This window comes from Onychomys torridus, chromosome 1 (assembly GCF_903995425.1).
Source record: "Onychomys torridus chromosome 1, mOncTor1.1, whole genome shotgun sequence".
Taxonomy (NCBI): domain Eukaryota; kingdom Metazoa; phylum Chordata; class Mammalia; order Rodentia; family Cricetidae; genus Onychomys; species Onychomys torridus.
The window spans coordinates 176,418,086-176,435,851 of NC_050443.1; the positions used below are offsets into that span (position 1 = coordinate 176,418,086).

The 17,766-nt window shown below is 44.5% G+C and overlaps 1 protein-coding gene across 12 annotated transcripts in view; it reads right to left on the reverse strand.

The window, feature by feature from the left end:
* The window catches only part of Ablim1 (actin binding LIM protein 1), a 291,354-nt gene that overhangs the window by 21,610 nt on the left and 251,978 nt on the right, over nucleotides 1–17,766 (reverse strand). For 8 of the 12 annotated variants that reach the window (XM_036173682.1, XM_036173663.1, XM_036173675.1 and 5 more), the window contains 4 exons: nucleotides 14,351–14,428; nucleotides 13,482–13,637; nucleotides 9,511–9,546; nucleotides 8,089–8,218 (listed from right to left, as the gene is read on the reverse strand). In XM_036173682.1, coding sequence (XP_036029575.1) covers nucleotides 8,089–8,218; nucleotides 9,511–9,546; nucleotides 13,482–13,637; nucleotides 14,351–14,428 — 400 coding nt within the window. Of the gene's footprint in view, nucleotides 1–5,629; nucleotides 5,750–8,088; nucleotides 8,219–9,510; nucleotides 9,547–13,481; nucleotides 13,638–14,350; nucleotides 14,429–17,766 lie in introns of all 12 variants that reach the window. The other 4 variants (XM_036173639.1, XM_036173644.1, XM_036173633.1 and 1 more) reach the window with 1 other exon arrangement.

A 17,766-nucleotide genomic window follows, 5' to 3' on the forward strand; every position in this document is an offset into this window, starting at 1 on the left:
ATTGACTGTAGGAACAATGAATCCTCACAGGTCAGACTATCCCCAAGATAACAACAATTATCTATGATACAAAAGCTACACCCTAGAGGAGATCATATCACAGGGAACATCACCTCTGGCTGAAAACAGCAATTAACAAGCTGACATGTACCATCTTGCAGTACTGGAGCTGAGAATTATGGGCAGGACGATATTTGACCAGGACTTGTGTGTGTGTGTGTGTTGTGTGTGTGTACACGCGTGTGTATATGCAAGTACAGTCACCCATGACTGTGAATGAAAGGGCCAGAGGTCAACTTTGGGCATCTTCCTCTATTATTCTTAGTTTTGTGAGACAGAGTCTCCCACTGAATTGGAACTTTCCATTTTGGCTAGGCTGGCCGGCCAGTGAGACCCAGGATCTGCCTGTCTCTGCCTTCCCAGTGTCGGGGTTATAGGCATCCACCATCATGGCTGGTACTATAGGTGTTAGACCTCTGAACTTAGGTCCTCACGCCTGCATGATACATATTTACTCACAGAGTCATGTCTTGACCAGGACCCAAGACTTCATGTATGGCTCATCTCCCTGCCTCTGTTCCTCTTCCATTTTAATCTAAAGCCTTACTGGGGACTCCACAGGTGGATGTGGAGGTCATTGGACACCTCAGGTGCCCCTTTTTCCTGATGTGTTCATGTATCCCCTCTATCTGCCTTCATCATCACTTACCTCTTTAACTGGGGCATGAGGACGGGAGAACAAGCCTAGCTTGCTGGGTTACCAGAGCCAGGTCTCTCAAACTGAGGGACTTCTTACATATAAGAAGCCATAGTAACTCCCATGCCACAGTGGATCAGTGAGGGAATGGGCTGTGTGGTGGATAATGTTGCTGAATTCCAAATCTTAGCCCCCAAACTACCAAAAATTTGGGCTATCAGGCAATATTTTTAAAAGAAAGAATAAAAGTTTCTCCAGATCACATCTCTTTTCTAATATAAACACTTGAAATTACATGACTTCCAGGCTGAGAGCTGGTTCAGCAGTGATGAACACTGGCTGCTCTTCTAGAGGACCTGGGTTCAATTCCCCACACCCACATGGCAACTCACAATTGTCTGTAACTCTAGTTCCAGGGGATCCGACACCCTCACACAGACATACATGCAGGCAAAACATCAATGCACTTAACAAGTAAAATAAAATAAGAATTACATGACTTCCAACTCCACTCTGGGAAGAAAAACCAGGGGTTCCGAGATGGTTTCTGTTTTGCTTAGCACTCGAGCAAACTAAGTCATATGCTAGAGAAAATACCACATTTGGAAGGCATAGCCACCATCATCACTGTCCACCAGGCTGGTTTCAGTGATCTCAGTCATGCTAGTGAGAGGCTTCCTCTACATTTACAGTTCTCATCCTTAATTCTCAGCATCTTCCACGCCAGCCTAATAAGCCAGACTGTTGGTCCCTGGGAGACTGTTCACTGGCAGAATTCTCACTGTACTTAATTCAGACATTTTCCTCCAGTTCACTCTTCTTGATGCCATGAGAGCCTTGATGCCTCATTCTAAAGGGAGCAATAAAGGCAATGACTGGCTTTCAGGGTGTTCGCTCATATTCTTAGACCACGACTGTCTGTCTAGGTGGAGCTCAGGGTTGGCAGCCTCTAGAATCTGTGACAGAGTTTCAAGATGGCCAGTTCTCATCTAAGACCTTAGTAAGGATTAGATTACTTTCAGAAAATGCTGAGTGTGTGCTTACCTTGTAGCAGCACTATCTATAGCCTAACAAGAAAGAGTCCTTTCACAGCACCTTGATCTATGTAGCCTTCCTATTCACAACCTTACGTTTTACTTCCTGGACATGGATGTGATGCCTAAGAGGTTTTCAAAGGGGAAGAAGGGAGAGAAGGAATCCAGCAAAGCCCGGGTTTCTGCAAATCTCCAGGCATAAAGTTGTCTGAATGGCCCAGCCAGGACTTTCCAATTCAGAATGGAGCTGAAAGGTTGGAGAACAGATGAAAATGGAGATCTTTCAGAGCATAATGGTCTTCGTTATGGAAAGCGGATGGGGAAGCTAGTGAGGTAGAGGCAGTCTGGGAGGAGCCTGCCAGCTTTAGACCTCACACATGTCTGCAGGCCTGGCCAACAGAAGGCTGGGCTCATGCTGCCAGAGTAACTAGGGCCTCTTCTGTTTCTAGCTCTGTATTCCTGGGATGGACATCCTTCTTGGAGTCACGTTCTTTGACGAATACTCATTAAAACAGAAACCCCCATGGTAGCCAGCTAGGTGCCAAGACCAAAAATAACACAAAGCCAGGCATGGTGGCTTATTGCCTGCAACCTCAGTTCTGAGGAGGCTGAGGCAAGCCTGGGCTATATAATGGGCTCCAGGCCAGCTTGGGCTACTGAGTGAGAACCTGTCTCAAAAAATGAAACAAAAATTAAATGCAAAATAAGACAATGTCCCATTTGAAAGACATCTGTGGTGTGGTCAAGATTTCTCCATTCTGAAGTCGTCAAAGATCGTAAAGGCTTCCTATGTAAATGGAAACATGCTTTTTAAAATAACCAAGGAGTAGTTCCTGGAGGAATCTATATTTAGTCATTAACAGCCTTAGGCTATAAAAGCTGCATCCATGAACAAATGTTCCATGATTTATTTTTTAGAGTAGTAAAAAGCACATCTGATCTAAAAACTGAAGGTAAGGTTATATATGAATCATACAGATGATTCCGTGTAAGCAAAATATAAGCATATATCTAATGAGTAAGAGCATTAACTATGTCTAAGTATAAAGTCAAGACCATACTAACTCCTCTTGGTTTAGGGCTTTTTACAATTTAAACCCACAATACTTAACTACATTTAAAATGTCAAATTCAGACTCAAACAGAAAAAACACATTTTGCATTTTTGACAATGTATCACCGAGGCTCACAGAACTCTTACAATTTTTGTAACTATTTGATGTTTCTACTGGAGAGAAAAATTTTTGTAACTTTATTATTTAAATAACTGAGATGAGTCTTTGTATTAGCCTCAATAGGAATGCAATATCTCCTTTAATTCCAGCACTCGGGAGGCAGAGACAGGTGGATCTCTGTGAGTTCAAGGCTACCTTGCTCTACAGAGTGAGTTCCAGGACAGCCAGGGTGGTTACACAGAGAAACCCTGGCTCTAAAAAACAGAACAAAAAAATAACAAAAAAGAAAATTTCTGGTTAAAAAGAAGTAGGAAATAAAATTTTGCTTTAACACTTAGAGTGCCTGTAGATTTATCCCAAAGCGAGTGCACCTAATCTGGAAGAATCCCTCTGGATATGAGAGGCCTGCAGTCTAGTCCAGGTTCTGCCTCTTCCCGGTTGTAAGCCTTTGATCAATTATTTCATCAGGACCCATCTCCTCCATCTCCCAACTAGGCCTACATCACAGGGTGCTCTGAAGAGTAAGTGGAATGATGCAGTAAGAGATGCTTTAAGGTCTGGGGATGTAGCTCAGTCTGTAGACTGTTGGCTTAGCACACATAAGCCCTGGGTTAGACCCCCAGTACCACATAAACTGGGTTGGGGGGCACACACTTGAGATCCTTGCACCTAAGAGTAGAGAGGCAGCAGTATCAAGGGTTCTCCACAGGAAGTCTGAAGCTAGCCTGACCCACACAAAAGCACTTAGCACTATGCTGATAGCTGCATCCCGACTAGGATACCTCACCTCACACCACCAATGACCTAGGAGAGAGTCCTTGTCCTCTCCTTCTGGTTTATAAATGAGATGATGTTCAGAAGGAGAAGGAGAATATTCAAGTCACACAGCTGGCATGTAACAGAGAAGATATTCAAATCCAAGATGCCAGTGTCCACAGGTTCCTTGTGGCAATGCCCAGCCCCAGGGTGTGTCACTGATATTCCCCAATGTGTTGAATTTTTTGTATACATGGTGTGGAATTTTAAAGGGCCTGTTTAACAAAAATTGTCTCTCTGAAAGCAAAATACATTACAATCAAAGCAGTTTACACTTTAATGAGTCAAAAGTGAAAACTGTTACCTGAGTGTGGTCAAGGGCCACGATCTGAAGCTCTCATTAAAATGCACAGCTGGAGCTTTTTCTAGTAATTTCTTTACGGCTATATAAAAATTCTAAAAAATAAAACCTTGACACTCAGATATTAAAAACTACCCCATATTAACTATCAATAGTGGTTCTAAGTAGCCAGTCAAGACTTCTGGAATGTGCTGTGCCCACATCAAAAGTTTTGCTAATGGTAAATGATGTACAGCTCCATCACATGTCAGTCATATTATTCTTTAAAAAACAACTCATTTTTATGTGCCTGTATGTATGTGCACCATGTGTGTGCCTGTATGCATGTGCACCATGTGTGTGCCTGTATGCATGTGCATCAGAGGGCATCAGAACCCCGTAGAACTGGTTGTGAGCTGCCATGTGGGTGCTGGGTACTTAACCCAGGTCCTCTCTCTGCAAGAGCAGGAAAGGGGCTTCACCACTGAACCACCTGTCTAGGCCCCTGGCTGTATTATTTGCAAAGCATAGAAAACACTCAAGTAGCGAAAGTGTGAGATAACTGCACACCCAACTCCTAGCACATCTCCATTTCAGGAGTCGACTGTTCGGGTCCAGGGAAGCTACAAATGCTTGGGTAGACTGATGATGCATGTTCAGGAGCTAGAGAAGTCTTCTAGCTACACAGCTATGCGGTAGATCCAGACACACAGGTGCTGTAAACACTGGGGACTCACAGGATCCCCAAAGGTCACTTTCAGATCCATAATAACTGCTGCTCTTGCCTCCCTCCCTGTGCCATTTCTGTTGCCTCGTGTGGTTCAGATCAAGGCAACACAACAAGTTAGCATCCTCTGGGGGTCCTTCTCTGAAAGGGTGGCCTTCCAAAGCCTGCCCAGGCTCTCAGTTCCTCCAAGTGGAGACCTGGGCAGAGGATAATATAGAACCATACATACACAAGAAAGAAGTGAACAGCCAGAGCCACACAGGCAGTAGAGCGGAGAAATGCCAGGCAGGGAATGGAAAAAAGGAGGCAGAGCCTGTCTTATCCATCATATGGAAATTAATTAGGACAAATTGGAAGCAAAGTACTCAGAGTCAGTCACGAGAGAGAGAGAGAGAGAGAGAGAGAGAGAGAGAGAGAGAAAGAGAGAGAGAGAGAGAGAGGCTACACCATCCACACATGTTCAAATAGTTCAATGGCTTATCATCATGAAGACAACTTTTCGTTCTCCGCTACTCAATACTCTTGTGTTTTACAGAAACATATCACAAATGAAACCCAAGGAAACACCCTGGTATATATTATATTTTGCCACTGATGCATACAAAGACAAAATAATAATATATTTTTCTAATTGGTAGGAGGCAGATCTTAGTTCCTAAGTACACACCCCATTGCTTTGTACAGAGCTCTTGGAAATGACGCATCTCTTAGGATGCGAGATGCCATGCCAGTTCTAAGGCCGTAGTTAGGGGCAGTCAGGACACACGCAGGCATGCTGATGGATCAGAAGCTCCGTGGCTCTAACTCCTGGAGATACGTCTTATTAGCCTTTCAGGGTGCTAATAAATCTCCACTACACAGGCCAGGTGCCCTGCCTCCTGCAGAGGCCTGCCTCCTTACCTTTGACATAGGGGAGGAAGTGGTGTCTGAAGGGGGGGTTGGGACGGGAGTCGCTGTGGGTGGAGCTGAAGCTGCTGGTGCGCAGGGGGGACCACCTGTGCACACCAGGAGACAAAAGCTCTGTGCAGCAGGGAATCAACCAATCGGGACAGGGCGAGGTGGAAACAGAAAAGAAGAAAGAAATTAACACAGGAGCTGGGCAGGTGCCCAAGGTGGGGAGGAATGAAGAGCATTAATCAGGAATCTGAAAAAGGAGGAAGGGCAGAGGGTTAGGAGTGTACCCATGGAGGGCTAGGCAGAGGGCAGAATCTGCAGACTGGTGCAGGTAGACACAGAGTCAATCTCTGAGAATAAATGGCTTGTTGAGCATGATCTCTGAATCATTGGCATATTCATGCCAACGACACAGTGCAAGAACTGAGCACATCACATAGACTCAACAGCTGCTTTTAAAGTGTATTCAACAAAAGGACCTCCAGAAAGCCATGTAAACAGACCACAATCATTTTAAGAATCTTGAAGAGACATCTTTATATGTAAGGGTCATGCTTCATTTTGTTTTTAAGCCACAAGGGCTTACCCTACTGGGAATTGCATTTTATTTCATATTCCTTATGCATGAGGAAATCCCTGTTGTATTAGCTGGGTGGGCAGAGTTACGGAGGATGCTGGCAGTGGCGAGGACTCTGGAGGCAGAAGTCCAGTCGCTCAGAGGGAGAATGGACCATCAAAACGCAACCCAGACTCAGGGAATTAAAACATCATCTGGCATCCAGAATGCACAGGGTGGGTACTTGGTTGCTTCACAGAGATACAAATATGTTATTGGTTTCACTTCTAGGCACCAAAAACATTTTAACACTGAATTCTTGGTGTCTTGCACATGTGTGCTATTGGGAGAGGAGGCAGAGAATGTTCTGGAGGCTGTAGCATCAAAACCATGACTAAAGAGCTAAAGCTTCCTCATATTCAACACGGAGGGGCTTTTAAAGGAACAACTGTGCTCAGTGGTCATGCCCTTGTTATTCAAGATGCTTTCAAAGGATGATTTCCCTGTGGCCACATGCTACTCTGACAATGTCAGGGCAGGGTTTAGTGGTCTTAGCATGTTATGTGTAGAGTAGCACCAAAGTGATTTCAAATTACCAAAAGATTAAATAAAAACTCATGGCCAGGTACAAATAAAATGACTATAGTTACATCCTGAAAAGGAATATCATGAAAACATTCATTTAGCATATTTAATAAGTATTAAAAACTATGTTTAAGTCTATTTTTGTGTATGTGGTAAATTGAACTCAGGGTCACACATGGTAGGCAAGCACTTTGCACAGCCACATCCTCAGCCTTGTCTGGAGAAACTGATATATTACTCAAGGATCCAATAGCTTTCAGTCCTCTGGGTGAGTTACATCTACAACCTTGAAAAGAAGATCCCAGTCTTTCTACTTTCTGATCACTCCTATTGGTTTTCATTCTTGTATTTAAAAGTTAGCGTTTGGATACATTTGTTCTCATTAGCCTGCCCAGCAGCAAGAAGCTTGAGATGGAGTCTTCTAGATATTCAGTACCACAAGTTCTCAGCTTGAGATGGAGTCTTCTAGATATTCAGTACCACAAGTTCTCAGCTTGAGATGGAGTCTTCTAGATATTCAGTACCACAAGTTCTCAGCTTGAGATGGAGTCTTCTAGATATTCAGTACCACAAGTTCTCAGCTTGAGATGGAGTCTTCTAGATATTCAGTACCACAAGTTCTCAGCTTGAGATGGAGTCTTCTAGATATTCAGTACCACAAGTTCTCAGCTTAAGATGGAGTCTTCTAGACACAGAGTATAGCTCTTTGCTACCTCTCCATAACTCTTTCTCAGAGCACTCTGGATCTCTGCTGGGGCTCCCACTCTTCTGCTCCATACACTTACAGCCACCGAGACTGAGGGGCCACTCCATCCCTGAGGCTTTCAGGATGTCCAAGTTTGATTTCCACTCTTAGGGGCAGAATGGGTCTTAAAGTTGCCTAATGGGACTCTGCAGAAAGGGTTTGATGCCGTAACATCGTGCGCCTGGGGGAGGGTTTTAAACTTTCCAACCAATGGCTAATGTTGGACTTTAGAAGATGCAGATAAAATGAAAAAAAAATATATATATATATTTTTTTTCTTTCAGATCTTTTTTTAAAGTTTTGTACAGATGAGATTTTCATCAGCTCTACAAATATCCTTTGTTCTCAGCAGGTCAATATCAAAATGTAATTTAATAACTCACAGTGCACACACTGATAGAATGACTGACTTTTCTAAGATATAATACAAAATGAAGATGGATACCAGTTTTCATCTTGTTCTTCGAGAGGGGTAGAAATATTTAAGTTAGGTTTTTTAATATGCTACCAATGGCATGAAAAGAAATTCACACAAATACACATTCAGTATGTAACAGATCCCAGGAAGGGCGTCCTTACCAGGGCGGTGGAAATGCTGTGGTGAGCGGGACGTAGTTGGAGTGTAACTGTGCCGGCTGTAGACAGGGGAGTTGATGGAGCCCTGGCTGGTGGACCGCTGGATCATCCGATCCCGAACATCCTGGTAACCCTGCCGCAAAGTTTGAGAAAGTGGGAGACAAAACACCATCCCATGATTATTGGACATTTCTAAGTAAAACCCAGTCCACAGAGGATGCTGGGGAATTGCCTAAGTGTCTGTGTTCACCTTGAAAGGGCAACCACATTAATACTTCAGTAGGCATGGCTCTGTGACCGTGACAGCAAGCAACAGGAGGAGCTGGGGTCGTCCTAGTTAGCTGCAACAAAAATACAACCAAACCTCCCAGAGGATGGCATCCAATTTGAAGCTAGTCAAATGCAAATGCTTTAGAAATGCTGTAAATTTTGGGGTAGGGATGGGGAGCCTCTGTTATAGCACTCAGTCACAAACATGGAAATGCCGTGGACTTTCCACCATCTCAGATTACAGAGCATCCCCACTGTGATCAATCAATTTGGTGAAAAAGTATCCAGCAAGGCTGCTGTGTAGCTCAATTGGTAGCACACATGAAGTCCTGATCTCCAGCACTGCATAAAAAAAGTGTCCATGCCTATAATCACAGTATTCAGGAGACGGAGGCAGGAGGATTAGAAGTTTAATACCACAGCTAAGCAAGGGTGTCAAGTGCCTTTAATCCCAGCACTTGCGAGGCAAAGGCAGGCAGATCTTTGTGAGTTTGAGGCCAGCCTGGTCTACAGAGTGAGTTCCAGGACAGTCAGAGAAACACTGTCTGGAAAAACCAAAACCAAAAAACAAAACAAAACAAAACAAAACAAAAAACCAACCAACCAAACAAACAAACAAAAAAACCCAAAAAACAAAAAACCCCAAAACAAAACGTTCAGTGAGCTCAGACCAGTTAAGGCTCTGTAAAACCTGTTTCAAAACAACAAAAACTGGAAACGATCCAGCAAGCGGCCTGGCTTTGGGTCAGCCCAGGAGAGGTAACAGACCACAAAGGCTTCAGTTTAGAGACTATGCTGTAACTCCCTCCAGCCTTTCCAGACATCCTAGTGGGTCTTGTATGTCTAATATGCTTCGAGTGCAGACAGGGGCCAGAGATCCACACTGGACAATGGCTTCAGTTCCTGCAGACATGTGCTGGCCTCTGTTCCTACCGGTGGTGCATGCTGGGATCAAAAGGCCACTTTTACTCTGTTGAGTCCCCCTTACAAGTGTGATGCTGTCATTGTCTTGGCTTGCATGTAATCCTTAACAATCATCGTAATCAATTCTGCTGTCCTTTAGTATGTTGGTAGATACTTCTTCACAAATTCAAGTGTGGACAAGGTCAGAGCCACTCCCCTTTCCACCCATAAATATGGCTAAATGATACTTACTTCTGCCGACGGAGTAGGAGACAAAGTCCTTGGAGACTAGAAGAACAAGAGAGAATTTAAAGTCAACACCTTGGTTAACTCACTACCAGCTTTGATGGCGCCAAAAGCATCACTGCACTACAGGCCAGCATCTGCTGCTGGTGTAAGTGGGCAGTGGGGCTGATGGGAAACTCCAGCCAAGTCCCGGAGATGCAGGAATGTTTCAACCCAAGGACCATGGAGTTAATGACTATGTTGTGGAACTAGTTGCAACTATTTTCCTTGCATGTTTGCTTGTGTTTATGATATTTCTTCATGTTAGGACAGCCAAGGAAACAGAGGGTTTTGTTAATATGACTTTAACTAATTCAGGACCACAGTAAGGCAGTTTGGTCAGTGTGAAAAGACCCCTCACATCACACACCATCTAGTGTCTGTCATTTGGTGCTGATAGGCAGATGATGCGCTGTCACCCCAAGACCTTTGCACTGGCATCTCCTCTGCCACCAGCACTTTTTACACACCTGCTGAGCTCACTCAGCTCCAGAGAAGTCTGGGCTCAAACTCACCTCACACCTCCTGTAATCCCCACTCACAGTCACCTTCTCACCTCCTGTGACCTGCATTCACACTTCCCTTCACTGAATGAACTTCCTGTGATCCCCGTGTCCTTGCTCCCCTAGCCTCCTGTGATCCCTGCTCACACTCACCTTCTCCCTATGGAGCAGAAGCTAGGCACGAACTTGCCAATGGTGGGATCCTTGACCCACCCACTCACCACCACTCACCACTCATATACCTTTGAAATGTGCCAATAATTATATCAAATTTCAAGTTCTCTCTCTCTCTCTCTCTCTCTCTCTCTCTCTCTCTCTCTCTGTGTGTGTGTGTGTGTGTGTGTGTGTGTGTGTGTGTGTGTGTGTTGGCTAGAGGTCAATGTCAAGGGTCTTCTATAATTGCTTTATTTTTTTTGTGACAGTTTTCTCACTGGACCTGCAAGCTCATCAATTCACACTTGCCAGACAGCAGACCCCAGGAATCCTGTCTCTACTTTCCAGTGCAGGATGACAGGCACATGCTGCCAAACTCAGCATTTTATGTGGGTTCTGAGAATCAAACTCAGCCCTCATGTTTTGTGACAAGCACTTCAGCTGAGCTACCTCCCTGTTCCTTCTGGGTCTTTAAAAGAATGCATTAATTTACAAAATAAGAGTAATAACCAATGGAATAAATAATAGAATAGATTGTAATGTTTATTCAGTAGCAAAATCCATGCATCTAAAGGGAGTTTATTATTGTATCAATTTCTATCCCAAAGGGATATCCTCTATGTACAAAGAAACCATAGGCCACCACTGTAGTTAGCACATAACAGAGTGGATTGTGGGAACTGGTAGGATGCTGGGCATCTTTGTCAGATGTCAGTATTGGTCTAATTGAAAGACCTCACTCCTTAAGAAAAACTTGCCAAGTTTATTCTTCAAAGTTCTGAGATTGGAGGTGTCATAGCCAAGTTTTAAGTGCCCCAAACTTCATTTCAAAGCTAAATTTCTGCTTGATATTTTGCTGCTCCAGAGGGAGCTATTGGGAAAATCAACACAACAACAATAACAACAACAACATACACACATCATCCCCAAGAGAGGCATACACGTGTGTATACAGCGTACATGCACACTTAACATCATTTTAAAAAGCAACAATTTCCTCTTGGGTGTACATTTTGAGCTTGAGGAAATCCCTGGCCACTGACTCAAGGACAGTCTTTATATACTTTGTTCAGGAAGCTGCCCTGACCATCGACTTCTGTGAGATTCTGAGATCAGTGGTCGCTAAGTGCCCAGGCCTAGCACTGGCTGCAGACGCAGTACAGCAAGTGCACCACCAGGTGGCACTATGTAAAAATGCATGTCCCTTCTTGCCAGACTGGGGACTTGAATGCAGGCCAGGCTCCAGAATAAAACCCACATTAGAAATGAGCAAATAAAAGGAATATTATATAATTACAAATACATAAAACTATTGTAAAAACAGAAAATACTAATATATATAAAAAATTGGGAATAAATTAAATCCAGTTGCCACATTTTCATGCCTTTTGGGGAGCAGTGGTATAGAGATAGGATTTTATAAGATCCTCCTGCTCAGTATCCCAAAGGTTAGACTGATACAAGTACCTCAGGCCTTTTGTTCATCTCATGGAAATCTAGAAGCAAGGTGGGATGCTATAGATTACAGTCTGGTGCTGTGGATATCACTCTATGCTGTGAATGTGTTGCTCTGATTGGTTAATAAATAAAATGCTGATTGGCCAGTAGGTGGGACAGGAAGAAAGAAGAATTTGGGGAACAGAAAGGCTGAAGCAGGAGATGCTACCACCTGCTACCATGAAAAACAAGATGTAAAGATACTGGTAAGCCATGAGCCATGTGGCAAGGTATAGATTTACAAAGATGGGTTAATTTAAGATGTAAGATCTAGCTAGCAAGAAGCCTGAGCCATTAGGCCATATAGTTTTAATTAATATAAGCCTCTCTGTGTTTATTTGGGTCTGAGCAGCTGTGGCCAAGGCAGGACTCCAGCTACAGTCTGGTTTAAGCTTGGCTGAAGAGTTGAGTCAAGTTCATTACTTGGTAATACCCATGGAGTCCAGTCAGGCTACAGATGACTCCAACTTAAATAACAAAGAGGACAGGCATGAGTGTCATGCTGTGGGAAAACATGTGTCTGTTAGTCTGCTCAAGCTGTAATAATAACAATAAAAATAAAGGGAAATGAGAATAAATTAAGGGGCTGAAGGATCAGGTTTGGAGGTGGCATAGTGAACTCCCACTCCAGGGGCACAGGGGACAGAGCTCTTTAGGTGGAGAGGCTCTGGTCTAGCAGAAGGACAGGCCTGCTTCCTGAGCAGTAATAAGCCTTAGAAGACAGCCACAGTAGTGGTCCCTGCCAGGCTGAGCATGTGCTGAGCATGTGCCAGTCTGCCCCTATGCCCACTGCTGATCACAGTTTCTTTAATCCATATAGACACCTGTGAGGAGCTATCTACCATAATTCTGTTTTCCTGATGAGAAACTGGGATCACAATGGCTGTCACATGACAAAGGCAAAACCAGCCTGTGGTGATACTTGAGGCTGAATTCCAGTAATTGATTCGAGGAACCCCACTATCATAGTGTCCCCCTCTCTATACCCCCTTCCATTAAGATGCTGGAAACTGAGTCTACTAAAATTTAAGGGTGTGGTCACACTTCTCATGATCCCTAGAAATATACTTCCAGCTTATCCTAAGGCCAAGATACCCTAAGACTCTCCTTCCCTTATAAGTGCCCCTCCCCCAGTTCCCTCCTTTATCTCCCTCCCCCAAACCCCTTCCCCCACCAGCCCTCCCCACAACCTCAGGTCCCACCCCAGAACATATCCTACACCTAACTCACCCTTGGCACTTGTTTTAATTGCCTACCTCTCTGCACCCTTCTTTAGGATAAGAATGTTGTAGGATATTTTATTTGTACACTGTATAAGATATATTGCTATGATTGGTTTAACAAAGAGCTGAATGGCCAATAGCTAGGCAAGATGGGACTTTAGGGCAGGGAGAGAGGAAGTAGGAGATGAATCTAGAGGTGAGAGAGATGAGGAATGAGTTGGACACACAGAATGGGATGGAAGTAAAACACCATGTGGTAGAATATAGATTAATAAAAATATAGGTTAATTTAAGTTATAAGAGCTAGTTAAAAACAAGCCTAAGCTAAAGCCAAGCTTTCGTAATTAATAATAAGTCTCCGTGTCATTATTTTGGAGTTGGCTGGTGGGACAGAGAAAGACTCATTACACAAGGATCACAGGCTAGGTCTGAGTACCTCAAAGACCAGTTACAGGACTCTTCAGGGGGTGGGCAAAGTCTGGCTTATTTTAGTAGTTCTTACACAGGTGAGTGAAGAGTGGATGGGCAGCCATGTTGTTTGCAGCCCCTGGGAATCCATTACCTCTCCAAGGCTCTGTCTCTCCTGCTTGTCCTCATAGCCTGAAGTGTAGAAGGGTTCATAGGTAATGAGGTCTGGACGCTCAATATCATAAATTGCCTTGACCTTGGGAATGGCTGCTAAATCCTTGTAATCCAGTATTTCATTGTCTACTTTTGCCTGTCAGAGTTAAACAGAGAGAGAAAAATTAATCCTCTATTTCAGCTTGTTGAGAAATTATCCTCTGTGCTGTTTATTCTTTGTTTAAAATGTGACCCTTAAAACAAACCAAAATGCCTTGCTGAGTGATGTCATACCTTTTAGAAAGTTGTTCCTTGATGCCTCTATTAATCATACTTAAAAATTAAAAAAAAAATCATCAAAGGCTTAAGAAAGGGTAGGATTTAGTGAATAGAGAAATATGTCAACCTTCAGAATAGTTTCCTAAGTTTATTACTGGGGTGGAGGGACAATCTCAAATAGATGGTCAATAAATCCTTGAAGATTGATAAATACAAGTATTTATGAATATTGAATATCAATATTGAATGAACTAAATATGTAAATACCTTTGTGGCAGACTTTAAGAACACTTGAAGCAGCAGTATAAAATGTGCAGTTAATCTCCAAAACTCTATACACACATAGGTGTGACAATCTTTTAAGCCCTATACCATGTGACTGCACTTTTGGGTCACCTTTCAATACGATGATCATAGGTTGAACTATTGAAGGAAGTATGACTGAGAAGCCTGAATGACAGAGAAATTGGGATCTTCTAACAGGATCATAGATCCCTATGGATCAGCTTCCTTTCTTGGACTCTTTACCCTGCTATTCCAATCCTTGAACTTACATGCTCCCAAAATGTCCCTTTTGGACGTGATACTTACATAGATAGTATGGCCTGGTGAGCCAGGGATGCTGGAGCCTGGTCTAGAATAAATACTTTCAGAGGAGGTCCTGGTGGGCTGCAAAATAAACAGCAAGTGGCTTGTCAGACTCCTGATCATGCTCTTCAGCTTCCAGACTGGCCCTGGGCACCCAAGCTTCATGGAAAACTCAACCAGCTAGAAAAGGATAGTCCTGTGAGTGTGGTGTAGGAGGGACAGGACACCTGAAGGAAATGGCCTGAAAACTAGTGCCATGGTGGCTTTCTTGGTCCTTCCTCTTCCTTGTCCCTTAAAGAACCTTGGGCTTGAACTTGGAGCATATCATGCAGCTGCCTGTTTCTGCCCAGTCCATGGCAGGCCCAGCATCCCAGCTCTATTCACCAGCTCTGCTCTTCAGAACCATGACAATGTACATCTTTGTTTCCACGGGCTTCCTGCTCTCACCTCTGCCTTCCTTAGATTCACTTGGCACTGAAGAGTTATTTCAAGAGGGACCTTTGAAGAACCCGGCTCCATGTCAATGCTAATAGGGCCAATTTAGTACCAAATCAGAACTGCTGAGACTCAGGATCAGGTCTCTACCTTCTTTTATGGCTACACTCATCACCTACCCTCGCTTACAGAACAAGGCTTGTGTCCCTGCCTCAAGGTGTTTGTGCTAGCTGTTCCATTAACGTACCCTCTCTCACCACCATTTCCTTGGTTGGCTCATTTTCTTCCTTCAATTAACTTAAAATTGCCTCCTCAGAGCCCCCCCCCCCCACTTCTTCCTCAATCCACAGATGGTTCCCCTTGCTGTTGTCTCTCAGAGCCAACCCTAATTTTTCCTTTATGAATCAATTCCTGATGAGATGTTGGTTGATTTCCTTCCATTGTGCCTGCTTCTCTAGTTAACATTGCCAGGTCTCCCGTTATTAGAGGAACTGTACACAGAGGAATAAATATTTGGAGCAAAGTATGATGTATCAATTATTTGTCTGCAAATACTCAGTTTATTACATAGGTTAAGTCTACCCAGAGTCCCTGAGGTAAGGTGAGTGATGAGCCCCTGTGAAGACAGAAGAGGGCTGGGGGAAAAGGGCTTGATCAGAGGCTTGGCATGTTCTGGAACATTCTATACAGAAAGCAAAAGCCTCTTGAAAGTCTTCCTCTTGCCTGTGCAGCTAATTCCTGGAGAGTAGAATTTATAGAGCTGAAATGGGCCCTTTTCCTTTCAGACACAGTTGGTTTCGGTATGCCGTACCTTGTACAGGACAGAAAGAACAACTTGTATACACAGGGTTCTGAGTAACTCATGTCTGAAGAAGGGACCATGAGGCCACCTGCCAGCTCAGGGTTGCTGTGGTCAGCTCACTGTGAAAGGCAGGGCCTGCTGGAGACTAGGAGTTGCCCTTCTCTGTGCTTCTGCAATAGCTGGGTAGAGGCAGAAGGAGAAATCACAGGTTCCTTGGAGGAGGGGTGCCCGACTCATTACTCTGGGACTTCTCTCAAGCACCTGGCATGTTCCTGTGCTTTCCTTTAGTTGTGATTAGAGTAACAATTTCCCAACAACAATGAGTCCTAATGAGGAATATCCCACATCACCTAACACTACTAAAATTATGCAATTTCCTAGCCCAAATATAGATGTGGTGCAAGCAAAATGCAAGCCCCCTTTAAAAGAGAGCTGCCATCCCTTAAAAGGGTTGAACACAGTAATACACATGTGGATGTGTGCATGTGTGTGGGGGGGTAATGCATGTGGACACGTACATGTGTGTGTGAGAGGTAATGCACATGTGGATGTGTGCAAATGGAGGCCAGAGGACAGCCTCAGTCATTATCTTCAGAACTACCATCAGCCTCCTCTGAGACAGGCTCTCTCATTGGTCTGGGGTCCACAATTAGGCTCAACAGTGGCTGGTATTTGTGACCCACTCACTGTGACACAGGCTGAGTGTGTCCCAGTCTTACTTGCCCAACAGATCAGTGACACGTGTCCCCACTTTACAGTTAAGGAAGAGCTATGACTCCCAGGCTGCAGAGGCAGGAGGGAGACAGGATCTGGCCTTAGTCCCCTGAGGCCCCAGGCCGTGGACAGAAACCTGAGGTGCTTTTCTGTCCGCATCGTGAGGTCGGTGTGTTCGTCTATTTCCCATCAATATGGCTAAGGGATGAAGGATGTGGAAGAAACAAACACCCTCAGGTCAGAAGCAGGGTAAAATGTGTGATAACTGAAAATCACCTAGAGACCAGGAACAACGCCTCTTACTATGGAACCCAGGCTGGCCTCAAACTTGTAATTCATGGTTGCGCCTCCCGGGTGCTAGGACTATATAGTCATGGGCTCCCACGCCTGCGCCCGGGACATATTCTTACTGCAACAACTATACAAGAGCCCCACCTCAGCTTCCTAGGTGGGTGCTGTAGGACAGGCAGGAAGGTGACATGTCTTCAGTTGCTGTGCCCACACCCTGTGCTTATCGACAAACACCGGGGCACACAGGACCTTGGAGCTTCGGGGTATCTGTCACTGTTCCACGAGTGGGTCAGGGGTACATTCTGTACTCAGTAACGAAAGTCCACATGGACAGCAGCAGAGGTGAAGACCAGTGCAAGCACACAAGGGAAGGTGGAGCTCTCTTTAGGACAGAGACACTGCAGCAGGAAAGCTCTCTCGAACCTGGCCAGGCCTGTCACCCCAGCCACTCTGTGGGTGAACACAGGAGGATCATAAGTTCAAGACCTATTTGGGTCACAGAGTGAGTTCAAGGGCCAGCCTGGACAACTTAGTGAAACCCAGCCTCAAAAATAAAATTACAGAAAAGGCTGGGCACGCGGCTCAGTGGAAGATGCTGACCTGATACGCACAGAACTCTCTCTGGTCTTAATCCCAGAACCATGAGAAACAAAATAAGCAGGCAGACCAAGGTCAGGCTCCTGGCTGTGCTGGCCCACCTCAGCTGCTTCCTGCCCTCTCTGCCTGACAGGAGTTACAGCTCCCATGAGTAAGGAAGCCTTAATCTTGTGTATCTGCACCATGAATATTGTTGGGCTAAAGGCTGGGGGGGTGTGTGTGTGTGTGTGTGCTATTTAACACTTTGCAGTTTTATCGACCCTCCTCCAATGCCATACATGCTTTCCAGCTCTAAGTGTCCACTGATCTGTAGATGTTCACCAGAGTTCTTCACCCACACCTGTTTTGATAACCAAACCATTTCAAAGTCAAATCAATTGGTCGCCAAACCTCTGGGACTCAAAGACAGACTTCTTGACACCTGACCCTTGAGACTCCCGCTCTCTGGGAGTGTTCTAGACGTGTTGGACCTTGAGAACGTCTTGTGCTGAAGTTGTCATTTGCCATTGCCCCTGCTCTGCTTTGCCCACCTCCCTTCTGTGACATCCACTTCCACAGAGGAGCTACATCTTTGCTTGTC